Source organism: Sorex araneus, chromosome 2 (assembly GCF_027595985.1).
Source record: "Sorex araneus isolate mSorAra2 chromosome 2, mSorAra2.pri, whole genome shotgun sequence".
NCBI classification, from domain to species: Eukaryota; Metazoa; Chordata; class Mammalia; order Eulipotyphla; family Soricidae; genus Sorex; species Sorex araneus.
The window spans coordinates 232,512,042-232,537,242 of NC_073303.1; the positions used below are offsets into that span (position 1 = coordinate 232,512,042).

Sequence of the window (25,201 nt, forward strand, 5' to 3'; positions counted from 1 at the left end):
ACTGCCAGGGTGGCCTGGTGGAAAGACCACCTCTAGGGAAATGGTCACTGTGGGGTCCCCACCACACCCTTCTCCCTGCACGGGGAAACCACAGAGCTCCCCACCCCAATAGCACCCTGAATAGCCCAAGTGCAGCCAGCACCCCTCCCTGCCTCGCCCCTTCAATAGGGCCTTGAGTTTTAAGGGAGTCCCAGCTTTAAAGCCAGCCCCCACCCATCTCCTCAGGCCTCTGTGTCCCCCAAAAAAGCAACCAGCAGTCAGATCAGTGTCCAGGTGGCCGCCCCACCACTCCTCCCCACAGTGACCTTCAAAGCAGCCAGCAGGGTCCCTCACCGCAGCCCATGAGCCAGGGCGCCTTTGAAGCAAGAGGGCTTGGGGGAGCCCAGAAGCCCACAAGTACCCAGTGTCTCCCGGAGCCCTACAGGTGAGTAGGAGCACAGCCAGCAGGCGGGGGGAAGGGCTCCCCGCCTCTCATGGGCCCTGTGTGGTCGGAGAGAGGCGTCCACTCGCCTGTACTTGGGCCCAGGGCGGAGCTCAGAATTGGGGGCAGAGTCAGGTGCCTCTCTGGGTTACATCCCCAAGAGGGTGGGGCGCAGCAGGGCTGGGGGGCAGAGATGGGGACCCTGCCCTCACCAATGGCATCAAAGGGTGGGTGGGCTGGGGGGGCATCTGTGCATGAGGTGTGGGGGCCCTGGGTTCAGCCATGGCAGTGTCGGTGTGACCCTAGCCCGGGAAGACTCCAAGCTCATTCACAAAGGCTCACTGTTACTCCTGGGCTGCATTGGGGGAGGAATTTCCTTTCAGGGATGATGGAATGTTCTGGAACTTGGTGGGGCAGTAGCTACATCGTAAATGCGTTTACTCCTTGTGAATGGAGTATTTGAGAATGAATAACTGTGAATTCGCCATCATGATTATAAAGCTGCTGGTGGGAGGGGGCGCGGGACTGAGTGATAGGACAGTGGGGAGGGCACCGGCCTTGCACACATCTGACCTGGGTTCAATCCACAGGATCCCATATGGTCCCCTGGGCACCACCAGGAATAATTCCTGAGTGCAGAGTCAGAAGTAACCCCTGAGCATCACAGGGTGTGGCCCAAAAACAAAAAAAATTTTAAAAGGAACAATAATCCTCCCAAACAAAATTACAACACGAGGGGCTGGAGCGATAGTACAGCTGGTAGGGTGTTTGCCTGGTTCCATTCCTGGCACCCCACATGGTCCTCTGAGCACAACAGGGCATGATCCCAAAATCAAAACAGGCAAACAAAATTACAGCAGTTTGGCCTGGTGCGTGTGGGTCTGCAACCTGGTTGCAATCAGGAACCAGAGGGACAAAGGGTTTGTGAACTCAAGTGTGGCTCGAGGGCCAGCAGTGCCTCATAAAGCGGGGCCTGCCTCTCGTTTACCCGCCCCCCCCACCTTCCTGCCCTTGACCTGGAGCCCAGAGTCCACTGGGTGGAGGGGAATCCACAGGCATGCAGACGGTGTGGGCGGGGCAGCAGGACGCAGCCACCCACTGTGCCAGCCACCCTGGGACTCTGTCCTCAGCAGCCAGGACTGACAAGGACTGGAGGGGTTGTTGTATGCACAGAACCTTGCTTCTACCTGGGTGGAAGGGAGGGGGGAGAGAGAGAGAAAGACGGCAGACATCGAAAGACACAGGATCTTGGGGGTAACACAAGCTGGCAAATGTGGAAGGCAGGTGGCACACAAGGAACCTAGGGAGGTGGCCTGGGGTGCAGAGGCACCCCCCAGCTTGGAGCCTTGAAACTGCTGAGCTTTTCCTGATGCTGAGCCTGGCTGGGCCAGGCCCATCCTCCTGACAGCCCCAAGTTCTCAGTCAGGTCTGCTGATCTGAAGCGAGAGGGGAAGCCCCAGCCCTGCTGGGGGGTGGGAGGAGGGTGAGCATGCAGCTAGAACCCGAGGTCTGAGCTTTCTCCCTGAGCTTTGCTGCCACTGTTGCACAGGCCACAAGGGCGTTTTGGCAGCCCCCGAGCTTGTCTCTCCAGACAGTTCCAGAAGCAAGGAACAGCAGCCCGGGCTGGGATGGTTTCACTGGTGACCTGGCTCCCAGCTTCCATGACACAGAGGCTGCAGGGGGTGTCACTGGCGGAGGGTCCAGGCCAGCTCATACCACCGAGTGTCTTCAGTACCCTGCCTTGGGCTATCAGTAGGGGGGTCCTTAGAAGTGCTCTCTCTCCAGGGAGGGAACTGGGATCAACCCTGCCCTTAACAATAAGTTAAGGAACAGTAAGTTAAAGAACCCTCCCCTTAACAATAAGTTAATACTGAGGGCCTGAGCGACAGGACAGCGTGGAGTGGAGGGCATTTGCCTTGCACATGGCCAACCTGGGTTCTATCCTCAGCATCCCATGTAGTCCCTGAGCACCACCAGGAGTAATTCTTGAGTACAGAGCCAGGAGTAACCCCTGAGCATTCCCAAGTGTAACCCTAAGTTAATAACGACACAAGAAAGCAATTGCTCAGCTGTTTCTGGGCTACACCTAGCAGTGCTCAGGGGTTTGCCCTTGGCTCTGTGTTCAAGGGACCCTGTGGGATGCCAGAGATCAGACCCCCAGGTCGGCCGAGTGCAAGGGAAGTGCCCTCCCCACCGCACTGAGCCCCTGGCCAGGCAGGGACTCATTTCTTCCTCCTCTCATCCTCACGATTCTTCTTTCCCTGTGCCAGCCATTTGTGTCAGGGCAGAGCTTCACCTTCTGCTACCGCTCACGTCTGCGCGAGTCACGGAGAATGTTCCCGGAGAGCCCGGGGGTCCGCGGGGGGCCAATGCACGGGGTCTCTAGGCGTCTCCCCAACATCAGGGCTTCGACTTTGTTTCTCCGGGCGTCGCCTCTTCGGACCCATAGCAGTTGGAGCGGCTGCTAGATCACAGCCCCCAGGAGGCCGTGGGGACGTGTAGGTCATTTCCAACACGTGCTCTACTGCTGGCTTCATCTCGGTGGCCTGGGAGTGCACCTGCAAAACGGGGGACTCGAACTGTTCTACAGTCACCTTACAGCCCGGTGTGCTCGGAGCTACGGAAAAGGCCCATGCAATCATTCCAGCCCCACAGCGCCGGGCACCTCCTTGAACTGGCGGGGAAAGCGAGGTGCGGGGCCTTCTCTGGGGCGCTTCCGGCGGTCTGAGCCGGACGCCTCCATCGGGGCCCCGGGCGGAGCCCCCGCACCGCGCGCGCATCCTTCACCGTCCGCCGGGAAGCCCGGGGACCCGGCCCACGCCCGGCCGCCCGCGAGCAACGGTTGGGCGGACCCAAGTCCTCGCGCAGCCGCGCCGGCGGCGGCGGTTGGCAGCCCCTCCCCCGCGCGCATGCGTCCGGCGCGCCCTGTTGGCCCGCGCCGCTCGAGGCCGCCAGGCTCGGTGGGCGGCGTCGGCGGGGCGCGCGCGCGCCTGCGTCGGGGCGGCCCCGGCGCACGCGCGCCTGCGCCAGCGTCGCTCGCGCACGCGCACGGCGGCGGCGGCGGCGGCGGTTCCTGGCGGGGCCGCGAGCGGCGGGCTCGGGGCGTGCGGCGGCGGCGGCGGCGGCGGCGGCGGCGGCGGCGCGGGGCCGGGTCGGAGCGCGGGGCCGGGGCGGGCCGGGCCGGGCGGGCGCGGGGGCCGGGCCGGGCGGGCGCGGGGCCGGCGCGCGCGGCGGGCGTTTCGGGCGGCGCGGGGCCGCGGCCTAGGCCTCGGCGGCGAGTGCGGGCCTGCGGGCCCGGCGGCGGCGGCGGCGGCATGAGCGTGGAGGCGTACGGGCCCAGCTCGCAGACGCTCACCTTCCTGGACACGGAGGAGGCCGAGCTGCTGGGCGCCGACACGCAGGGCTCCGAGTTCGAGTTCACCGACTTCACCCTCCCCAGCCAGACGCAGACGCCCCCCGGCGGCCCCGGCGCGGGCGGAGCGGGCGCGGCGGGCGCGGCGGGCGCGGCCGGACAGCTGGACGCGCAGGTGAGCGCACATGGCGGCGCCGGACACCCCCGCTCGGGGACCCCGCGCCAGCCCCGCGGTTCCGGCAAGCCGGGACGGGTCTTGGCTGGCCATTTCCCGGTCCCTGTTGGGTTTATTGGGCGGTGAGGGGCCTCTGCTCCGCGCCCCACATTGTGACTTTAGTCCGGGCCGATCCGCTCCGGCGCCCGGGTCGAGACCGGCCGCGGGAGTCCCGGCCCTCCCCAGGCCGCTTCCGGGTGACCGGCCCGCCCCCCCCCCACTTCCTCCTCCTCCTCCCAGGTATGTGCGCGCTGGCCCGGCCCGAGGCTGGGCCCCGCCGTGGGGGCAGCCCCCGGGCCCGCGCGGCTGGGGGGCCCTGTGCCCCTGAGACCCCCGGGCGGAACCGGGGTTCCCGCGCGCGCCGGGCCTCGGCGCCCGGGTTTGTTTGCTTTTTCGGACTCGCCTGTTGCTGAAACCCGCCTGTTATGTAACGCCGCCCCGCCTGGCCCAGCCGGGTTTAAAGTTGGTTCCTCCCGTGGGCGCCCGGCGTGGGAGGTGCCACGGCGCCCCTCCTGGGCCCCGCGGCGTGGACATCCAGCTTGGGGCACCCGGATGAGGCTGTGAAGGGTGTCGGGCCTCCCGAGGGTCCCCTGTCCTGGGCAGGGGTGTACGGGACACCCGCGCCCTCGGGCCTCTCGCTGTCACCGACTGCCCTTACCTTCGGGCACCTGTGGCTTTCATTTGGGGCGGGTGCAGGTGTGCCTTGCGTGGGGACCCATCTCCCCCATCCCTGGGGGTGCGGGGGGGATCCTTGTTGGCGGCTTGAGTCATGCCCGTGGGCAGACCACCCACTCGGCCTCACGCTCAGCCCCAGGGAGCTGGAGCGTTTGACTCATCTGATCCCTGCTTGTTGGAAATAGCTGCCGCCGGGCGGGGGCCAGGTGTGCCAGGTCTTTGGGTTGTGTTTACCTGGGGAGGGGGGTTTGGCCTGAGATGTGAGCAAGCACAGGGCCTCGCCTGCCCTCTGTCTCACAGCCACTTCCGCTTCCCTGACCCCCGCCTTGGCCACCTTTAAAGCTGCTAGTGCAAACACACTTTCAGTGTGGCTTCTTCTCGCGTCTTGTGTGTCTAGCCGTCTAAGGGGAGCCCAGGTTCTGAGCAGGAAGTGCAGGTTGGCAGAACCAGGCCCAACCCCAGTTGGCAGGAAGGTGCTTTCGGCCAGCAGGGGGCGGGCTCCCGGGCCCTGGGCCTGGTCAGTGCTTTCCTGGGGTGGGCTGCCCTGTCCCAGCACAGAGGAACCTGCTTGGTGTCGCCTTGTTGATGGAGAAGCCCTGTGTTCTCTGCCTAGTTGTGTCTCGAGCGGTGGGTGCTGAGGGCAGATTCTCTCCTGGAGATCCCTGCACCCCTCTCTGCTGCTCCCTAAACCTGCTTCTAGATTGTTCTCAGGGCTGACCCCTTTGTTAGCACAGACCCTCGAGGTCTGGGCTGGCCTACCTCCTACCCAGGAGCATGGGGTGGGGGGCTCGAGCTCGGCCCAGTGCTACTGTCCCTGTGGGTGTGGGAGCTGTGGCCCCCCAAACCCCTGACACGTTTTCCTGACTTTCTCGAGTTGGGTCCATCTGGCTGGGCTGTGCACTTGGCTGACTTTGCGGATGGACCCTCAGGCTGTGCAGTGGCCCGGGGATACCTGGTGATGGTCAGCCACTGGGCCTCTGCTGGCCTCTCTTTTCTGGGCAGGCACCTGGTGGTGTGGGCTTGCTCTACTTGCCTGATTGTCCTAGAAAAGTTTTGGGGGCCACAGAACCACATCAGAGCTGGGGATGTGTCTGCAAAGCTGGGGTAGGGTGTAGGCTAAGCCCAGGCTCTGGGTGTTCCCTCCTGTCCCCTCCCCCCCTCCAACTGTGGAACTTAGATTTTGGGGTTCCTAGTACCCAGAACTTCTCCTACTGGGAGTTCTGGCGGAGTTTCTCAGTTGTAGAATGGAGACCCTCCTGTACTTGGCTGCCTCCCCTCCCCGTTTCAGGAAAATCTGCTGGACTCTGGTGTCTCCATTCTTTTTTGTTTGCTTTTTGGGTCATACCCAGCGATGCACAGGAATTACTCCTGGCCGTGCTCAGGGGACCATATGGGAAGCTGGGATTCAAACCCGGGTCGGCCGTGTGCAAGGCAAACACCCTACCTGTTGTGCTATCGCTCCAGCCCCTGGTGTCTCCATTCTTTGGGGGGCCCACACCCATTAGTGCTCAGAGATGACTCTCTTGGCTCTGTGCTCTCAGGGATTGAACCCCATTGTGTGCAAGGCCCACATCCTCCCTGTCATCCTGTTTTAGCTCTGGACATCTGTGTTCTTTAAGTGAACAAAGGGCCCCGGTTGCCCCCCAGCTTCTGCCACCCTCTGGGTCATTGTGGGGTGATGTCACCGTCTGGGTGGAGGCCCTGAGTTGGTTGGACAGGCGCTTGTGGTGGCTTGCCGGGCAGGGCCTTGGGAGCTACCACCTTGAACCCGTTTCTCGGGTGTTCCTGGGCATCACGAGAGGGTGGTTCACCCACAGATGGGCCCAGGGAGGGGCTTTTGGGTCCATAGAACCTGGTTGATTCTCCTTCAGCACTGAGCCCAGCTTGGGGTCTGGGGGACCCCCGGCCACTCACTGTGGGGCCTGGTGGGCTGGGATCAGGTGCCACGTGTGATGTGTCTAGGGTAGCCAGAGTGTCTGGGCTGGATACAGGGACAGTGTGGTTCGTCTGTAGCGCCTGTGTCCCTGTTTCTCTGCTCCAGGATGCAGCTCCAAGAAGAGGGTCTGATTTAGTGAGGCAGGTGAAAGATTCTAGACTAGGGTGTGACTGGGCAGTAGTAGGGTCTCTGCCTGGGTCTCCAGAGCTGGCTGCTGCGAGGTGCCCCTATCCCTGAACCCCAGGTGGGGACCAACACGGCCCAGGTTCTGGGGGAGCTGGTGGGCCCAGGCCAGACTGGTGCTTGGTGCTGCCACAGGATGGGTTTCCCCTCGGGGAGTGTCTCTGCTGGGATGCTGGGGTCAGCGAGCAGCTGGGGCCCCTGTGACGGCCCTTTCCACACAGGTGGGCGGGCCCGAGGGCATTCTGCAGAATGGGGCCGTGGACGAGAGTGTGGCCAAGACCAGCCAGCTGTTGGCCGAGCTCAACTTCGAGGAGGATGAGGAGGACACATACTACACGAAGGACCTCCCTGTGCACGCCTGCAGGTGAGCTGTGCCCATTCCTGAGGGCAGGGCGCCCTCTGCTGGGGCAGGAGCGCAGCGAGCTCTGGGCTGCCTTGCCCGTCCCCACCGGAGTCCTCCCCCCCCCTCCAGCCACGCTCTGGCGGGAAGCCTCTGCTGGCCACTGATTGGATTCAGTTGTGGAGATGGTTGGGTTTGAGTATGTGTCTAATGAAAGCTTAGAAATGTTGTAAGTGGAAAGAATTTTACATGCTGCCAAATTAGAACCAGAGCGTGTGCTTCCCCCCATTCAGGGCATATTCCCCCTATCTGGGCTGTGTGCTGCCCCTTCCAGGGCTGTGCTCCCACATCCAGGGCTTGTGCTCCCTCATTCGGACTTTGTGCAGCCCCATCCAGGCTCGTGCTCCCTCATCCGGGCTTGTGCTCCCCCTGTCCAGAGCATGCTCCTCCTGATCATTGTGCTTGACTTCTGCAGCTACTGTGGCATCCATGACCCAGCGTGCGTGGTTTACTGCAACACCAGCAAGAAGTGGTTCTGTAATGGCCGCGGAAACACTTCCGGCAGGTAGGGGTTTGGGGACACTCAGGCAGATAGGGGGCCCGGGGACACTCGGGCAGGTGGGGGCCTGGCTTCTCAGGTTCTTCCGTCTGCCTTGCTTGTTCGGCGGGCGGCCTGCCCCTGCGCTAACAGGAGCCAGATGTGGGGCGCTGCCTGGTGTTTATCTCAGCATCGTTCTCTGCGGTTCTTTTTGTTATGCATGTCGGGCTGGACGTGCCGCTCCTTCTGGGTTTTATTTATGTATTTTTGCAAGCTGTTTGTCTTTATTAGGGGGTGTTTGGTGGGGTTTCCCAGGACTGGGGAGGATGGGGGGGTGCTTCGTGAGGCTGCTCGTGCTCCCTCTGAGTAAGCTTAGTTGTACTAGCACCTCCTTGTACCTTTGGGCACAGGGGCTGAGTGTGCAGGGGCTTCCTGCTGGCCTCAGCCCTGCCCGAGGAACCTCTCTTCTGTGGAGTGTTCTGGCGGCTCTTGGGCTGGCTCTGCTCCTTCCGGAGCTGGGCCTGAGCCCCGGAGGAGAGTGTTTGGGGCCTCGGCATCTGGGTGGGCCTGCCTGGGCCTCAGCTGGGGGCTCAGTGCTGGGGGCTGCACCAGCAAAGGCAGAAACTGCAGCCAGGCAGGAAAGGGGGCAACCCGGCCACCCCTGGGACACCAGATGCAGGAGGTGTGAGGCCGCCATTAATGGGCCGTGACCAGTGTGGGGCCAGGACCGGAACTCGGCCCCAGGTGTGACCCGTCTCCCTGGCCACAGCCACATCGTGAATCACCTGGTGCGAGCTAAGTGCAAGGAGGTGACGCTGCACAAGGACGGGCCCCTGGGCGAGACGGTGCTCGAGTGCTACAACTGTGGCTGCCGCAACGTCTTCCTGCTTGGCTTCATCCCTGCCAAGGCTGACTCGGTGGTGGTGCTGCTGTGCCGCCAGCCCTGTGCCAGCCAGAGCAGCCTCAAGGACATCAACTGGGACAGCTCGCAGTGGCAGCCCCTCATCCAGGACCGCTGTTTCCTGTCATGGCTGGTGAAGATCCCGTCGGAGCAGGAGCAGCTGCGGGCCCGGCAGATTACAGCCCAGCAGATCAACAAGCTGGAGGAGCTGTGGAAGGTGCGGGGGGCGCGGGGCTGCTGGGACTGAAACCGGGGGGGCCTCGGGGGGCCGGGGCTGAGCCGCTGCTTGTGCAGGAGAACCCGTGCGCCACGCTGGAGGACCTGGAGAAGCCAGGTGTGGATGAGGAGCCGCAGCATGTGCTGCTGCGCTACGAGGACGCCTACCAGTACCAGAACATCTTCGGGCCGCTCGTCAAGCTGGAGGCGGACTACGACAAGAAGCTCAAGGAGTCCCAGGTGCGAGCACGGGGTGCGACCGGGCTGGCCAGGATGAGCCTGCGGTGGCCCGGACGCTGCCTCCCGGCCAGGCGCTCCCAGGGCCCCAGCTGATGGCTTTTGTTTCCCGTGTGCCCAGACTCAAGATAACATCACGGTCAGGTGGGACCTGGGCCTTAACAAGAAGAGAATCGCCTACTTCACTTTGCCCAAGACTGACTCTGGTAATGAGGATTTAGTCATAATTTGGTTAAGAGGTGATTTTAAGTTTTGAAATACTTGTGACCATAGTAGCGTAACTCCCTAGTCTCCCCGCAACGCGCCTTCGTGTGTCGGGCCGGGGGCGCCCCGCCCCCGCCCACGCCTGGCTGCACTCTCTCCACAGACATGCGGCTCATGCAGGGAGATGAGATCTGCCTGCGCTACAAAGGGGACCTGGCGCCCCTGTGGAAGGGCATTGGCCATGTCATCAAAGTCCCGGACAGTATCCTTAGGGGCAGCCACTGCGGTGGGAAGGGGGCAGGCTGGGCCGCGTAGGGGGGCTTTGCACGGGGACAGTGGTCCCCGGGGGCCCACCACGGGCTCCCGGCAGGAGGCGGTGGGGCCAGCTGACAGACCAGGACAGGACTTAACTCGCGTCGCAGATTATGGCGATGAGATTGCCATTGAGCTGCGCAGCGGTGTGGGCGCGCCCGTGGAGGTGACCCACAACTTCCAGGTGGACTTTGTGTGGAAGTCCACGTCCTTCGACAGGTAGGTGCTGCAGGCACAGGGCTAAGGGCTGGCTGCACTGCACCCACCCGTCGCCTGCTCAGCCCACGGTGCCTTCACTGCCCACAGAATGCAGAGTGCCCTGAAGACATTTGCGGTGGACGAGACGTCGGTGTCCGGGTATATCTACCACAAGCTGCTGGGCCACGAGGTAGAGGATGTGATCGTGAAGTGCCAGCTGCCCAAGCGCTTCACGGCCCAGGGGCTCCCAGACCTCAACCACTCGCAGGTGTACGCCGTGAAGACCGTGTTGCAGCGGCCACTGAGCCTGATCCAGGGCCCACCTGGCACGGGCAAGACTGTCACCTCAGCCACCATTGTCTACCACCTGGCGCGGCAGGGCAATGGGTAGGCCGGCCTCAGGTCCGGGGAGGGGCAGGGGCAGGGCTGGCACACTGATGGCCCACTTTTGCAGGCCCGTGCTCGTGTGTGCGCCCAGCAACATTGCAGTGGACCAGCTGACCGAGAAGATCCACCAGACCGGGCTGAAGGTGGTTCGGCTGTGCGCCAAGAGTCGCGAGGCAATCGACTCACCCGTGTCCTTCCTGGCCCTGCACAATCAGATCCGGAACATGGACAGGTGGGCGCCTGTCAGGGCAAGTGGGGTGGGGGTTGTGGTGGGGTGCCCACCGCCCTCCCACTGACTGCACCCGCTGCCCTACCAGCATGCCAGAGTTGCAGAAGCTGCAGCAGCTCAAGGATGAGACGGGGGAGCTGTCGTCGGCAGATGAGAAGCGGTACCGCGCCCTGAAGCGCACGGCTGAGAGGGAGCTGCTCATGGTGAGAGGGCTGCAGGGCTGGGCGGGCCGGGGGCAGGTGTGGCCAGGCCAGGCAGCTGTTGACCCTGTGTTCCACAGAACGCTGATGTCATCTGTTGCACGTGTGTGGGGGCCGGCGACCCCCGGCTGGCCAAGATGCAGTTCCGCTCCATTCTCATTGACGAGAGCACGCAGGCAACTGAGCCCGAGTGCATGGTCCCTGTGGTCCTCGGGGCCAAGCAGGTGGGCATCTGGGGCCTGTGGAGAGCTGGTGGGGTTGGGGCGGACACGGGGGCCGCAGCCTGAGTTCTCTGCCTGGCCTGTCCCCACAGCTTATCCTCGTGGGCGACCACTGCCAGCTGGGCCCCGTGGTGATGTGCAAGAAGGCGGCCAAGGCCGGGCTCTCGCAGTCCCTGTTCGAGCGCCTGGTGGTGCTGGGCATCCGGCCCATCCGCCTGCAGGTGCAGTACCGCATGCACCCCGCGCTCAGCGCCTTCCCCTCCAACATCTTCTACGAGGGCTCCCTGCAGAACGGCGTCACGGCGGGTGAGTCGCCTCTGCTGCTCCTGCCCCTGCTCAGGGCAGGCTGTGGTCCCTAGCTGCCCTGGAGCCTGGCCTGGGCACCGGGGAGAGCGGTCAGAATCCCATGTGTCAGCCCCATCTGACACACGTCCCCTGAAGGGGGCGCGGGGCTGGGGTCCTCTGCCCGTCCCCACCCTCTTGACACCCACCGTCCTTTCCTGACAGCGGACCGAGTGAAGAAGGGCTTTGACTTCCAGTGGCCGCAGCCGGACAAGCCGATGTTCTTCTACGTGACCCAGGGCCAGGAGGAGATTGCCAGTTCAGGCACCTCCTACCTCAACAGGTGAGGCACCCACTGGGGCCGGGTGGCTGCTGGGACCTGGAGCCTGCGGGGCCTGACCGCGTCTGTGTCGTAGGACGGAGGCAGCCAACGTGGAGAAGATCACCACAAAGCTGCTCAAGGCAGGGGCCAAGCCCGACCAGATTGGCATCATCACACCTTACGAGGGCCAGCGCTCCTACCTGGTGCAGTACATGCAGTTCAGCGGCTCCCTGCACACCAAGCTCTACCAGGTGGGCGCCCAGGGGCCAGCCCTCAGGACGGGATCCAGGCACACAGCTGCCACATAGCCCCGATGGTGTCTGGCCATGCCCACCCCAGCAGCACGTGCCCCCTGCAGGCACTGGGCAACCCTGTTCCTGGTAGTCTCACACAGGCCACTTGCCCTCCTTTCGGCCTTTGTCCAGAGTGACCACTGCTCTCCCCCACAGCGACTAGCTTTCTACTAGGAACCAGAGTCATGCTCCCCTCGGGTGGGCCTCCCCCATCCCCTCCCGTGTCTGTCCCGAGTCTGTCCCTGTCTGAGCCCAGCCCAGGGCACCCGGGGGCCTCTCTGAGGAAGGCGCATCTCTTCCCACTGTCTGTGCAGGAGGTGGAGATAGCCAGCGTGGATGCATTCCAGGGCCGCGAGAAGGACTTCATCATCCTGTCGTGTGTGCGTGCCAACGAGCACCAGGGCATTGGTTTCCTCAACGACCCTCGGCGGCTGAACGTGGCACTGACGCGTGCACGGTGAGACCCTTGTCCCCCACATGGCTCCCACCCTGGCGGCTTCACTGGGCACTGAGCACGGCTCCCCTTGCCCCCAGGTACGGGGTGATCATCGTGGGCAACCCCAAGGCCCTGTCGAAGCAGCCGCTGTGGAACCACCTACTGAACTACTACAAGGAGCAGAAGGTGCTGGTCGAGGGGCCCCTCAACAACCTGCGCGAGAGCCTCATGCAGTTCAGCAAGCCCCGGAAGCTGGTCAACACCATCAACCCAGTGAGGGCCTCGGGGCTCGGCCAGAGGGGTGGGGTGGGATCTGCCACCAGGGCACCTCCCTCACCACCTTCTGTCCACAGGGTGCCCGCTTCATGACCACAGCCATGTATGACGCCCGCGAGGCCATCATCCCAGGCTCCGTGTACGACCGCAGCAGCCAGGGTGAGCCGCTCCCGGGCCTGTGCTTGGGCAAGCCCCACCGTGTGACATTTCTGTCTGTTGAGTCCCAGGTGTTCGCGGGTCACTATCTGGGTCCGCACTGGGCCAAGTGTCCCTCCACCTTCTCTCGGAAACGGCTCTTGGGCTACTCCTGATAGTGCCTGTGTAGAGTCCGGGGTACCCTTGCTAGATGTGTGCCTGCTCGGTTCCCTCTGGCATCCCTTTTACCTTTTTTCAGCTTTTTGAACAACACTTGAGTCACTCCCTGCCCACCCCGGGGCCATGCCGTGGGCAGGGTAGGAGTGGGGGGTGTTGTTGGCTCTGGCCTGGGCCCTATTTATGGTGGAGGGGTCGGGGAGGAGTTCCAGTTTGATTTGGGGACACACTTAACTGTGCTCAGGGTCGCCCACTGTTGGGGCAGGCTCGGGGGGAGCCTAGTGTGGGCCGGCCGCCGGCACTGACCTGCTCTCGCCCTGCAGGCCGGCCCTCCAGCATGTACTTCCAGACGCACGACCAGATCGGCATGATTGGCGCAGGCCCGAGCCACGTGGCTGCCATGAATATTCCCATCCCCTTCAACCTGGTCATGCCACCCATGCCGCCACCTGGCTACTTCGGACAGGCCAACGGGCCGGCTGCAGGTGTGTGTGCCAGTTGGGCCCCGGGGCTGTGCCCGCACCCACGCCTTCTCCTTCATGGCTTCCCCCGCTGTCTTTCAGGCCGGGGCACTCCCAAAGGCAAGACGGGACGTGGGGGCCGCCAGAAGCATCGCTTCGGCCTGCCGGGGCCGGGCCCCACTGCTCTGCCCAGCAGCCAGGCCAGCCAGGACGCTGTGTCGCAGGCTTTTTCGCAGGGCGCGCTCACGCAGGCCTACATCTCCATGAGCCAGCCCTCGCAGATGAGCCAGCCAGGCCTCTCGCAGCCTGAGCTCTCCCAGGACAGCTACCTCGGTGACGAGTTCAAGTCCCAGATCGACGTGGCCCTGTCCCAGGACTCCACATACCAGGGCGAGCGGGCCTACCAGCACGGGGGCGTAACGGGGCTGTCCCAGTACTAGCAGGTGCGAGTCCGGAGGGGTGGCGGGCTGGGGGCCATGGGCCAGTCCCGCTCCGGTCTCCTGACGCTCCCTACCCCACAGGTGGCAGCGGAAGAGCTAAGCTATGTGGCTTAGTCCAGCAGCATCTTATTCTGGGTAATAAAAAATAAAACTCAATGGATACCTGTTTTCCACTGCTAAAACCGAAGCCCCGCTGGGAGCCGCAGGAGGGAGGAGCCCGAGAGGAGAGGAGAGGAGAGGAGAGGAGAGAGGAGAGGAGAGAGGAGCAGCGCCATGGCCGTCACACAGCGCGGGCAGGAGACAGCGGGAGCAGGGCCGCGTGGAGCCGCGCAGGAGGCCCCGCCGCGGGCGCCCAGGCCTGCAGGGTGGCGGGAGGCGACCTGGCCGAGAGCAGCCCTTTCCTCTTTGTGTTTCTGTTTCTCTTGATGGAAGGGGGCTACGTTTTAGCAGGGAATGGCCACCCCTCCATGCCGGGCAGGCTCCTGCGGGCGGGCGGTGCCCCAGGAGGCGGGACTGTGGGGCTGGCGCCGCCCCGCTGCCTGTGTTCTAAGAGGGTTTCATTTAAAGAAAATAAGGTGTTTTGGGTTTTGGTTTTGTTTTGTTTTTGTTTTTTTTTTTTAAGATACTTTCAAAGGAGTACTGAAAAATATGCCTTCCTGAGTTTGTCTCTCGAATCTTAGTGGTGGACCTGGGAGATTACGAGAAGCTTCCAGAAGCGAGTGTAAACAGGCCAGCAAGGCTCCACTTACGACCACCCGGTGAGGCGTCAAGGATGCGATGGTTGCTGCGCCGGCCCCACGCAGCCTCACAGGACTGGCTCAGGCAGTGTCTCCCAGCCCTTTGGCAGGAGTTGGAGGGCGCCTGTGCCAGGAGGGCTCGTGCTGCCGGACACCCGAGCGCCCCAGCCCTGCTCGCCCACCCCAGCGTTTGGAGCCTCTGCCAGCACCATCTCCCCCAGGGAGGAGAGCGCGCCAGGAAGCAACACCCTAGCTGGGCCGGCTGCCCGCAGCTCCCCTCGCACCTGATGCTGGTGCTGTCCCCACGCCTTGAGTCCAGCTGCACGCAGCAGAGGGGACATGATTTGGGGGGAGGGGGGCTGGGGCTCCGTGCCGCATCCCCTCTGTTGCTCCAACGCTTTGCCTCCCCTGTGTGGTCAGCGCCTGCCCGTCTCTTCAGCGGGCTGCAGTTCCCCGTCGGGTGGGGGGGCGTCTGGACCAGGCAATGGAACTTCTGATTCTGGTCACTTTGTTTTTAAGCTCCTTTGTCACCAATAAAATCTTAAACAGCTTTGGGATTCGCACTGGGCTGGCTGCGTGGTGGTGGGAGGGGGTGGTCTAGGGGTGGAGATAGGTAGCCCTGTGACCCTCCTCCCAGCCTGCCATGGCTCTGCCCCCCTCTCCAAAGTAAACAGACTTGAGAAACAGTAGACCACATCGGGTTTATTGATGCCAGGCCTGCAGGCAGCTCAGCGGCAGCTGCACTCATCCACCACCATGTCCTCGTAGTGCCGGAGCACGATGTTGTCGCTGTTGTCGAAGAAGAGCACGGAGATGGGCGAGAGGCGCCCGGGCACACAGCATGGCAGTTCGTGGGCGCCCGGTGCGGCGGCGTACAATAGCGCGCGCAGCACAGCGTGGTTGAGCGCGGGCGGCCCAGCGGGCCCAGGCAGCGCCACCGGCAGCGCGCACTGGCCCTGGCAGTAGTTGGCCAGGAATCCGCGGGGCGCGATGACCCAGCGGTGCCAGCCCACCTCCCTGAAGCTCACGTAGAGGCGCCGCGCCCGGCACGTGTCCCTGGGACCACTACCCACCGCGGGCTCGGTCTGGCGCCTGGGCCGCACCAGTGGGTGGCATAGGCGCGGGTCGAGGGTCACCAGCAGCAGCGAAGCCTCGGCCAGGCGCGCACAGGCGCCGGGGAGCCGCGGGCGCAGCGCCAGCGTCAGGCGGACACTGCGCGGGACCGAAGCGTTGCGGGCCCAGGCGGCTCCCAGCAGCTCGGCACGCACGAACGAGGCGGGCGCGGCCACGGTCTGGCGGAGCAGCAGCGGCTCGGCGCCCGCAGGTCCAGGCGCCCGCGCCACGCTCAGCTCCCAGCCGCCCGGCCCGGCCGCCTCGGCGAAACGCAGCTCCAGGCGCGCCCGGGTCGCACGCTCCGCGGCGTCCACGGCCGAGAGGTCGAAGACAACGGTCCACTCAGGGCACTGGCCCGCGGCCGCGGCGGGGGGCCGGGCGGCCGCGCCTGCGGGGAGGCAGGAGAAGGCTCGCTCGCGAGGGGTCGCGGGACTGAGCGGGTACGGTCGGGGCACGCCCTCAGTTCCAGGCATCCAGCCGTGCCAAGCAGGGGTGCTGCGGGGCGGCGCCCGGCAAGCCAAGCCAAGCGGGGCGCTGAGCCCGGCGCCCTGAGGAGGCACCCTTGACTCCAACCGTGATCACAGGTGCCCACATTCCTAGAAGGGCGGCTCCGCTCCTTCACCTTCTCTCCCTCACCCCGCCCGCCCACCTAGCTCGCAGGCTCGACCCCACTCACCGCGGTCCTGGACGTGGCGCACGATGTTTCCGGGGACCCCCAGCTCCTCCACGTGGCAAGGCCGCAGGGGGGCTCCTGCGGGTGTACGCCGCGGGCTCGCCCTGGCCTCCGGGGGTTCCCGGCGGCGGAAGAGGCGCCACATGAGTGGGGGAACGGGCCGGGGTGTGGGCGCGCCCTGGGGCGCGTCGGGCAGCCCCAGAGCCTGGAGCAGGGCGGCGGCGGGGCCCGGGGACGCGGGGGCGCGGCCCGAGGTGCGCGCGGGCAGCAGCGAGGCCCGGAGGACGACGAGGAGGAGGAGGGCGCGGAGGGGCGGGTGCATCCTCGCAGGCGGCGGTGGCCGGTGAAGTGTTCGGCCCGCAGGGACCCCCGACTTAGGGGCTGGGGGCGGGGCCGGGGCGGGCTCAGCGCCCGGGGCTCGGGGGAGGTGACCGAGGGGGACCCTGGCCGGCGAAGGGCGGAGTTGGACGCGGCCAGGGTCCCGGGACCCAGGGGGCGGGGCGGCGTGCTGGGGTCTGGGGGGTCGTGGGGGATCGGGCTCGGGTTTAGAAGAGTTTGTCCTTCAGCAGGCCGTTCCTCAGCGGAGTCCTGCAGACCAGGAGCGCGCCCAGGTGAGCCCCGCCCCCCTCCTCCCCCCTCGCCCATCATCCCCAGTGGGGCACCAGCCCCCCACTCCGCCTGCCCCTCCCCCCTCTGGCGCCCGCCTAGCGACCTTACTGTCACTGCGGTGTCCGATCACCCCTGCCCCTCCCCCTCCTTGGCTCCTCCTGGCTACCAGCAGTCAGATGGCAGGGGAGGGAGGTGCATCCGGCTGAGTCCCCGCCTTCACTTCTGACCCCCCTTCCCTGGTCACACTTTTTCCCTCCACCCTATGTCTGAGGCCTCCCACCATACCATGATGGGGGGTGTCAGTAAAGACCCTTCACAGGGACTCGCCCCCTTCCCACCCTCCACCTTTCTGGAAAACCCCCATGGATGTAATCTGGGGAACAGAGGGAGGGTTGGGGGACTGGCTAGGTCCACCTTACCCGGCTTCCACAGTTCTCCACCTCCTGCCCCATCTACTTCCATGTCAGAGGGGCTGGCTGTAGCCAGAAAGCTGGTGGGGAGCCCCAGGGGATCCCACCCAGAACACACAACCCGTGGCTCTGTGCCAGGCTGAATCCCGGCCTCCAGACAGCTTGCCCAGCGTCCAGCCACACTTTGGTGGGCAAGCTGGCGTGGGACTTGATCCTGCCTGACTCGAAACACACATGGGGCCATGCCCCGGGAAGGAGGAGTCTGGAGTTGCTCTGGTCCTGCCACCCCACCAGTTCCAGCAGGGTGACCCCCCACAGATGGGCTTGGCTGCACCCTCCCCCCTCCCCCATGAGCCACTTCCCACGGACCTGACCCTCGACCCCTTTGCATGAGGCCCTGAGAACGGGCCCAACCACCACTTGCTCTCCGCCCCCTCTGTCTCCTGTGCAGAGGCTCTTTTAGTTATTTACTTCTTGGCCCAGCGACAAGCACTCACCCGCTGGGCCCCAGGGAACGTGTTGCTTTGTTTTGGGGCCACACTGAGAGGGCGATGCCGCAGGGACCATGGAACCTGGGGCTCCCTCATGCAAGACCTGTGCTCCACCCCTTCCCACCTCCCTGGAACCCCTCAGAGGGACCTTCTGAGTCTTTTGTTTATTCATTTATTTATTTATTTTTCTTTTTGGGTCACACCCGGCAATGCTCAGGGGTTACTCCTGGCTCTGCACTCAGGAATAACTCCTGGTGGTTATTGGGGGGACCATCTGGGATGGTGGGGATCGAACCCAGGTCAGCCCCTTGCAAGGCAAACGCCTTCCCCGCTGTGCTATTACTCCAGCCCCTTTCCTGAATCTTTTGAGCCCTGCATGGCAGCGTCCCTCACTGCTCGACTCTGGCCTCACACTTCCTACAAAACAAAGACACCCCCTCCCCCTGCCTCAAGGTCAAATCAGAAGCACCCACCCACCCCACCCACTCCTGTCTCCCAGTGCACAAACACCCTCAGCGTGGCCAAAATCACACTTTGCCTGCCACCTGGCTGACATCCTGGGACCAGAGAGACCCAGGAGGTCCATGAAGCTTCCATCCCCCCTGAGGTCCCCAAGCCCCCAGACTCATATTCTGCATGGCTCAGGGTGGTGGTGGGGTTCCTGCCTGGATAGGAGAAAGCTGTGGATTCCCAGCAGCACCCATGGCCCCTTCTCAGCCCTCATAGCTCTGCCCAGCCCGGACCCCTGTCCCGAAAGTGGCCACAGCACCCGGGAACAGCGCGCAGGGAGCAGTCAATCAGGGCCCGGCCACTACCCATGCCCGGACGCGCGGGCGCAGGGCAGGGACAGGCCGTGGGGGTGCCCTTCACTCACTCTGCTTTGCTGGGCTTAGGACCGGGAACGTCAGCCGTGTCGTATTCCCGCACGTCCTTCAGCTCGTTCATCTGACCCGTCAGCACCTTGGTGGCAAAGGCCACGATGTACTGTGGGGAGACGGGGGATGCGCGCAGGTAAGGAGGCGGCTGTGGCCACGCCCTGGCCTCCTGGGCCCAGGCGGCGGGCACCCACTCACCAGGAACCAGTAGAGATTCATGAGCGTGAGCAGCAGCAGCAGTGCATTGAAGAAGAAATAGAAGGGGATGTCAGGAACCGAGCGCAGGCTGCAGTGGCACGTGGCGTACAGGACCTTGAGCGGGAACCAGTAGAGGCGGAACCAAAACCTGCAAGAGCAAAGTAGGGGTGAAAGCTGGAGAGGACGCCAGGTTCACTCTCCAGCCCTATCCCATGAGGGCTCCTCCCTCCTCCCTCTGTCCCTGCATGCCCCCATGCTGCCTCTTCCCAAAGGGGACCCCTGTAGTGCCACGCCCACTCACAAGCCCCGCCTCCCCCATTTGGCTCCTCCCATCTCCACGTCTGGTCACGCCCACTCCAGCTCTTAGCTCCTCCCACCTGGCCGCGCCCACTTCCTTGGCCCCACCCCTGCGCTTCACCCATCCAACCTCACCAGGTCCTCTTTCCCTGCCTCACCTCCCGGGCTGGTTGGGCCCTCTTACACAGGCCCATGTCCTTCCATGCTTGGGTTCCAGGTTCAGCTCTTCTCCACAAGCCCCACCTACCGTGCCTTTCCTCTTTATCTGGGAACCTGTTTCATTCCCTTGGCCCCAGACCCGCCTCTCTCGGCCCAGCCCGCGCGCACCTGGCCCACCCTCCCCGCGCCCCGCACCAGCTGACGCTGAAGCTCACGCAGCCCAGGTCGGCCAAGAGCGCGTGAGCCCGTTGGGCAGCGCCGCCCCTGGACTTGAAGTAGACGTTGAGCTTGGTGAACTCCAGCTGCACGTCGCTGACGTCATGCAGGAAGAGCACGAGGATGCCCACGTTGTGGTACCTGGGGAAGAGCACACAGGTTCTTCCTACACGGCCAGGGCCGCCCTCACCCCGCCCCGCTCTGGTGCCCAGCCCTTGATCAATCCTTGGACCTCTCAAGGGCCACCGTCACGGGACCTGTGCAGTCTGATGCCCGTCTCTGTCCCTCCGCAGTCTGTCTCTAGCGCGCCCACCCCTGGGTTTCCTCTCCTGCGCCTTCGCCTTCCCCACCTTTTACACCTCCTCTTCACCCCCTAACGCCTTACAATACTGCCCACAAACCCTCTAACCATTTCCTTGTCTGCCGATTTCTTTCACTTGTTAGTTCTCACTTTCAAAGTGCTATTTCTTGGCTTCCCTTGGTTTTATTTATTGGGGCAGGGCGCACGCAGGAAGACAATATTTGGTACTGGGCTTTGGTTCGGGTGGCCTGTCACTGCCCCTATACTGCCCCTGTTTTTCTCGTTAGAACTACAGCTGGCAGTGCTCAGGGGACCATGTGGGGTGCCGAGAACCCAGTCTGGGTCAGCCTCGGGTAAGGCACATGGCTTACCCACTGCGCTATTTCTTCAGTCCCATATTTGTTTTGATCATCTGAGTCTACCCTGCAGAGGAATGATGCTGTCCCATAAAGCTTTCTAGAATGATATGTAAATATTCCATGCCTACATCATTGGCCACTGTGGGGGGGTCCAGCCACACGTGGCCACTGAGCAGCCAGCATCACCTTGTGACAGAGCGCAGACATGTACGCCCCCATGCTCGGGCTCACCTTTGCTAGAGCAAAGAGACGACCCATGGGAGATTCCGTGACAGAGCCTCTCCCTGAGCAGCGTGAGGACCGGCACCCACGGGTACAAGGTCCACATTTGCGGCCTCTGCTTGGAATGTGTCTGCGCCTGCACGCGGCACTGCACACCCGGGAGGGGGGAGACAGGGGCTGGAGAGAGGGGCTGGTGCATCTGCGCTTCCACGGCAGCGCCTCAGCAGAGCCTGCGCGGGAGGCCTTGCTTTACAGAGCCAAAGGGGCCATACAGGTGGAGGTAGGGGCTCTGCCACTATTTACCCTGGACGCTACCTGAATGTGCGTTCATGCGCACGCCACCGCCCGCCCTGGCCGCCCCGTGCGTGCGTGCGCCACTGCTCGCCCTGGCCCGTGCGGTGCGTGTGCGCCACCACTCGCCCTGGCCACCATGTGCGTGCGCGCCACCACTCGCCCTGGCCACCATGTGCGTGCGCGCCACCGCTCGCCCTGGCCTCCCCGTGCGTGCGCCACTGCTTGCCCTGGCCGCCCCTTGCGTGCATGCGCACGCTCACCGGAAGGCGTAGGAAGAGACGAGGAGCAGCAGTGTGACCACGTGGTGCAGCAGCATGACGGCCGAGTCCCGGCGCCACGTGTCCATGTAGAGTGTGGCATAGATGGAGTGGCCGTAGAAGCTGCCCTGCAGTAGGTAGGCGGCTGCAATATCCCGGGGCACGGCCATGCCCGACACCCAGTCTGGGGAGAGAACCCCACACCCGTCAGGCACGCACGCGGGCGGGGCACGCATCTCTGGGTCCCAGGCCTCTCCTCACCCCCCACCCCGGGGCCTAGTCAGAACAGCTTCAGACTGGGGGCAAAGAGGCTCCGCTCTCCCAAGCTGCCCCTGCAGAACCCCCGATGCTTCCCCCTGGCTCCCCTCGCCGGTCCTCATCCACCGGGCCAGCCCTGGACACTCCATTCCTCATGATCCCATCTGTCCTTGCAGGGCCCCCCCCCTGCTCCCACCCGCCTGCTGTGCTCAAGCCTCCTGATGCCTCTGTCCCACACCTCAGCCCAGAGTTCTCGGTTGAGGGCTTAGTTCTGGCTTTACCAGTGAGGCCCTGGGTCCTATCCCCCACCCCTGCAGCAGGAAAAAATACCAAAGTGACTTCCGGGGGCCCCAGCCCTCACCTCTGCAGCTCTCCCTGGCCTTCCTCTGTGCTGCCCTCTCGGAACCTGCTGAACCCCCATCCAGACCCCAGCCCCAACCCTGCCCACCACCCCGCGGTACCACCACCCAGGACCCTCGCTACAGGCACACAGACCCCCATGGCACCCACTTGTGCCCCGACCTGGCAGATGAACCAAACCCCTTCCTTGGTGGGAAACAGGTGGGGGTGACCTGTGGGGACTGAGGCTGCTTGCGGGGCGCCTTGTCCCGGACCAGGCAGAGGACAAGATTCAATGTGGTGAGTTCCAGGACGATGAATTACCATCTGGGTTTATTTTTTTGGATTTTGAGGCCACATGACCTTGCTGTACCCTCACTCCCCAAGGTTCTCACCTACTGGTGGGACAGGTCAGTGCCCCTAAACCTCAGCCCCCCGGGAACTGCTCACTTCTGATTTGTTCATTTTAGGTTTTTTGGGAATCCACAAGCCGGTAGTGCTCAGGGATCACTCCCGGTAGGCTTGGCAGGCCACAGGGGTACCGGGATCCAACTTGATCAGCCGGGTGCAAGGCAACCGCCCACCTTGCTGTACCCCGCAAAGATCAGATCTCACCCATATGAGCCAGCGTCCCTAAAGCTTGACAGCAACCCCCACGACTGTCCCAGACACTTGGGGAGGTGAGAACTGTGGTTTCGGGGCACGGTGCTCTCTCCCTCTGTGCTGTCCCTCAGACCCTCCACTGGGAGGGACACAGAGACCCCAACTTGTACCACTAGAATGGAGCGGGCACACCTCCCACCTCAGACCCAGATCTAGGGGTGCTGGGGAGGGGCCAGATTGCTCTTTCTCAGTGGGGAGCTCCCCACAATGGGCCTCAGTGCTAGCCCCCGCCCCCCAGTCCTCACCTCTGGACATCGGCTCCAGCCCACCTACAGCCCGGGTGACACTCAGCACTCCGGGGGGCTCAAAGCCACAGCCTGTGTGAGGAGACGCAGCTCACGGTCTCCTGAGAACACAGCCGCCACTTTCTGCTCCCCTGGGGCCCCCAGGAGCCACTTTGCACAAACAGGGTGGGTATCTGTGCTCTGGTAACACACAATTCCACGGTACCCCCCCAGCAAACTCGGTCACAAACACAGCGCCACTGTTCCCACAGAACCCTAAAACCCGGCGCCATGCCCCCCTGAAACAGGGAGCTGGGGAATCCCAGGGCCTGCGCACCCCGCCCCCTCCCAACCCCCCCTTGGGCTACCATAGAAGGCAGAGGGCGGGTCGTGGAAGAAGGTGTAGTTCCTGCCGAAGAGCAGGTAGGCGCTGTAGCTCCAGGCGCCCAGGTAGAAGAGGAACTTCCACGCGCTCTCAGGCAGCTTGGCGGCATCCTTGGGCGCCAGGCGGCAGCGCAGTGCCAGGGGCTGCGGGCGACACAGATGCTGGCCATCAGTGCCCGGACCCCCCCCTGCAGGACAGGCCCCAACCACCCGCATCCGGCCGGCGCGTCCCTACGTGCTGGGGAGTAACCAGAGCTCAGGGTCGCTGCCAAGGCTAAACTTAGTGCCCAGCTGTCCGGAGGCGCCCGGGGATGGGGGGGCCTGCCCATGTTGCTGGGGCCCCGGGGGGATCCAAGGCCCGCAGCCAGGGAGACCACGCGCATCACCACCATTGGACAATAGGAGGATTCAAAGAGGGCGCCTGGGAGGAAGGGGCGAGGGGGGACTCTTGAAAAGGGACTGGGGGTGGGAGGGGCCTGGGACCCCAAGTGCTCTCCATGGTGGGGAGGGGCTAGGGAGGGAGGAGAAATCTGAGAAGCCCGGAGAAGTGGAGGGGAAAAATGGGGTGCAGGACGAGGGGAGCAGGGAAAGGAGGTCATTAGGGAGGCCCAGGAAATTGGGGGGGCCGCGCTGGGGGTGGGGCCTCTGCGCCGGGGGCGGGACCGTAGGGCTGCAGGCCCCGCCCCTGCCCAGGCCGAGGGGGCTGAGCGCCCGGAGTTGCCTTGGAGACAGCCGGAGCCGGTAACCCCTGGCAACCGGGCGGCTGCCAAGGAGATGAGCTGGGGAGGCCTGAACCCCTCCGCCCAGTTCCGGGGAGCCCAGGCCGGGGCCGCCGGCTGACCCCCGCGGCCACGTGACTTCGCTGCACCCCGCATCTCCAGGCGCCCACATCACCCTCTCGCTCGGACCGGAAGCGCCCGGATCCCGCGCCCCACACCCCAGCAGGGGCCGCCAAGGTCCTCCCCCCTTGTGCGAGAGGTGGGGGTGGGGGAGGGGACACTGGTGGCCGGACAACACCTCAGCGCCGACAGACCGGGCCGGCCTCCCCCGCCGCTGCAGAAAGGCCCCTTTGTTGCCTGGGCGCTGTCCTTGTACCCCCCTGGCCACCTCCCCCGGGGCGGGGTGAGCTCCGCCGCACAGGGACGACCGGGGGCGCGCGGCCAGAAGGGGGGGCCCGGGAGCCTTCTCGGCAGCGACCCCTCCCCAAGGCGAGCGGGAGGGCGGCCAGGCGTCAATGTCACCCCCGCGGTCAACCTCCCCTCGGGGCGGCGCTCCCACCCGCCTCTCCTCACGGCGCGCCGAAGCTTCGGCTTGGCCTCGGGCCCCAGCGGGCAGCACCCGGCGGCTCCGGAGCCCCAGATCGGTGCGTGGTCCCCAGGACGGCTCTGCGTCCGGGTGGACCTCGGAGCCGTGGCCAGGCTCGGCCCTGCCCCAGCCGGGGAGCTGGGGGTCCCCCGGACAACCGGCCCCGCCCCGGCCGGTAGCGCCCCGTTTCCCCCGCGTTCCCACCCCCGCCCCAGGTCGCGGTGGCCAGGTGGGGGGGCGCTGCCCCCGAGCGGGCCACACCTCCGCAGGTGCCCGCCGCCCCCCGCCCGGCCGGGCCCCGCGCACTGACCCGAAAGAGGCGCGCGGTGGCCGCGGAGCGCAGCGCCGTCCAGCCCAGCGCGCCCAGCGCCCCCAGCAGCAGCTCGGGGGGTGCCAGGTGCGCGTGCTCGGCCAGGCCGCGGCGCGCCAGCCCCCAGCCGCAGTCGCTGCAACCCCGCGCCGCCGCCACGGCGCTGCCCCAGCCTCGCTGCACCAGCTGGGCATAGCTGGGCATGGGCTCGGGGCCCGCCGCCGCCGCCATGCCGCCCGCTCGCCCGCGTCACGCGCCGCAGCCGGGCCGGGGGCGCGGGGGCCGGAGCGCGGGGGCCGGGGGCGGGGCCGGCGCAGGCTCCACCCCCGGGGGTGCGGGGGGCCGCGGAAACGCCCGAGCGGGCCCGAGGCCACCCGGCGTCTTCGGTGCCAGTCGCCGTCCCTGGCGCGGGTTCTGCGGGGTCCGCGGCGCGAGGCCGGGCCCCTCCGTCCCCTCCGCCGCCGGCACAGAGGACCCGACGGCGGCCGGGAACGCCGAGTTCAGCAAGAAGAGCGGCTTGTCGGGGTGCGGACACGGAGGCGCCCGTGCCTCTCCTGACAGCACATGGGGTGCGCTGCGCACCTCAGCCCCGCACGCTGGGCCTCATTGGATGCCATCCTTGGCGTGCCCCCGCCGTGGGCCCGGGGTCGGCTGCCACTCTGCGCGCTGGCCTCCCGCTGATGTCCGCTGGGCGGGGCCCGGCGCCCGCTGCACCCACGCTTGGCGCTGTCAGCGACACCCTAACTCAGTTCTTGAAAGCGAACGGCGATTCCAGCCTCATCCCGCGGTGTCAGGGCTCGCCATAGGGTGCTGGGGATAGAAGCCGGCTCTGCCGGCGCCCTCCCCTCTGCCTCTGGCTCCAGCCCCACCCCACTTCCTCGTCCTTCTCTCCACCCCCCTTTTTTATGTTTTGGGTCGCAC

At 65.0% G+C, this 25,201-nt stretch overlaps 3 protein-coding genes across 6 annotated transcripts; 1 reads left to right on the top strand and 2 right to left on the bottom strand.

Moving 5' to 3' along the window:
* Positions 1–3,630: 3,630 nt before the first annotated feature.
* Positions 3,631–14,873, top strand: UPF1 (UPF1 RNA helicase and ATPase). 4 transcript variants are annotated; one of them, XM_055125260.1, is made up of 21 exons: positions 3,631–3,948; positions 7,003–7,145; positions 7,597–7,686; positions 8,429–8,777; positions 8,855–9,016; positions 9,135–9,252; positions 9,381–9,479; positions 9,616–9,748; positions 9,836–10,114; positions 10,182–10,346; positions 10,432–10,546; positions 10,624–10,767; positions 10,857–11,070; positions 11,272–11,389; positions 11,463–11,619; positions 11,976–12,118; positions 12,196–12,370; positions 12,451–12,532; positions 13,009–13,170; positions 13,249–13,589; positions 13,668–14,873. In XM_055125260.1, the coding sequence occupies exons 1-20, from the start codon at positions 3,736–3,738 to the stop codon at positions 13,584–13,586; spliced, it is 3,399 nt and encodes a 1,132-aa protein (XP_054981235.1). In that variant the 5' UTR covers positions 3,631–3,735; the 3' UTR covers positions 13,587–13,589; positions 13,668–14,873. The 4 variants fall into 4 exon arrangements, with proteins under 4 accessions (XP_054981235.1, XP_054981236.1, XP_054981237.1 ...); XM_055125261.1 differs by having other exon boundaries at positions 9,640–9,748; XM_055125262.1 differs by having other exon boundaries at positions 9,135–9,219.
* A 132-nt stretch (positions 14,874–15,005) lies between these two features.
* On the bottom strand, positions 15,006–16,434 carry GDF1 (growth differentiation factor 1). Its single transcript, XM_004616834.2, has 2 exons — positions 16,113–16,434; positions 15,006–15,824 (listed from the first exon to the last, which is right to left on the bottom strand). Exons 1-2 carry the CDS (start codon positions 16,429–16,431, stop codon positions 15,052–15,054), a joined length of 1,092 nt encoding a protein of 363 aa, XP_004616891.1. The 5' UTR covers positions 16,432–16,434; the 3' UTR covers positions 15,006–15,051.
* A 123-nt stretch (positions 16,435–16,557) lies between these two features.
* Positions 16,558–24,567, bottom strand: CERS1 (ceramide synthase 1). The gene is made up of 7 exons (XM_004616833.2): positions 24,281–24,567; positions 22,650–22,809; positions 20,801–20,981; positions 19,344–19,505; positions 18,693–18,840; positions 18,494–18,603; positions 16,558–16,697 (listed from the first exon to the last, which is right to left on the bottom strand). The coding sequence occupies exons 1-7, from the start codon at positions 24,509–24,511 to the stop codon at positions 16,655–16,657; spliced, it is 1,035 nt and encodes a 344-aa protein (XP_004616890.2). The 5' UTR covers positions 24,512–24,567; the 3' UTR covers positions 16,558–16,654.
* Positions 24,568–25,201: the final 634 nt, after the last annotated feature.

Coding starts and splice junctions, on each gene's coding strand:
- UPF1 (XM_055125260.1), top strand. CDS start 3,736: ATGAGCGTGGAGGCGTACGGGCCCAGCTCGCAGACGCTCACCTTCCTG. Junction 10,347..10,431: donor CAGATCCGGAACATGGACAG/GTGGGCGCCTGT, acceptor CTGCCCTACCAG/CATGCCAGAGTTGCAGAAGC. Junction 11,071..11,271: donor GCAGAACGGCGTCACGGCGG/GTGAGTCGCCTC, acceptor CTTTCCTGACAG/CGGACCGAGTGAAGAAGGGC.
- CERS1 (XM_004616833.2), bottom strand. CDS start 24,511: ATGGCGGCGGCGGCGGGCCCCGAGCCCATGCCCAGCTATGCCCAGCTG. Junction 20,982..22,649: donor CCCGCCCTCTGCCTTCTATG/GTAGCCCAAGGG, acceptor TTCTCTCCCCAG/ACTGGGTGTCGGGCATGGCC. Junction 18,841..19,343: donor GTGAGCTTCAGCGTCAGCTG/GTGCGGGGCGCG, acceptor TTGCTCTTGCAG/GTTTTGGTTCCGCCTCTACT.
- GDF1 (XM_004616834.2), bottom strand. CDS start 16,431: ATGCACCCGCCCCTCCGCGCCCTCCTCCTCCTCGTCGTCCTCCGGGCC. Junction 15,825..16,112: donor GCGCCACGTCCAGGACCGCG/GTGAGTGGGGTC, acceptor GCCTCCCCGCAG/GCGCGGCCGCCCGGCCCCCC.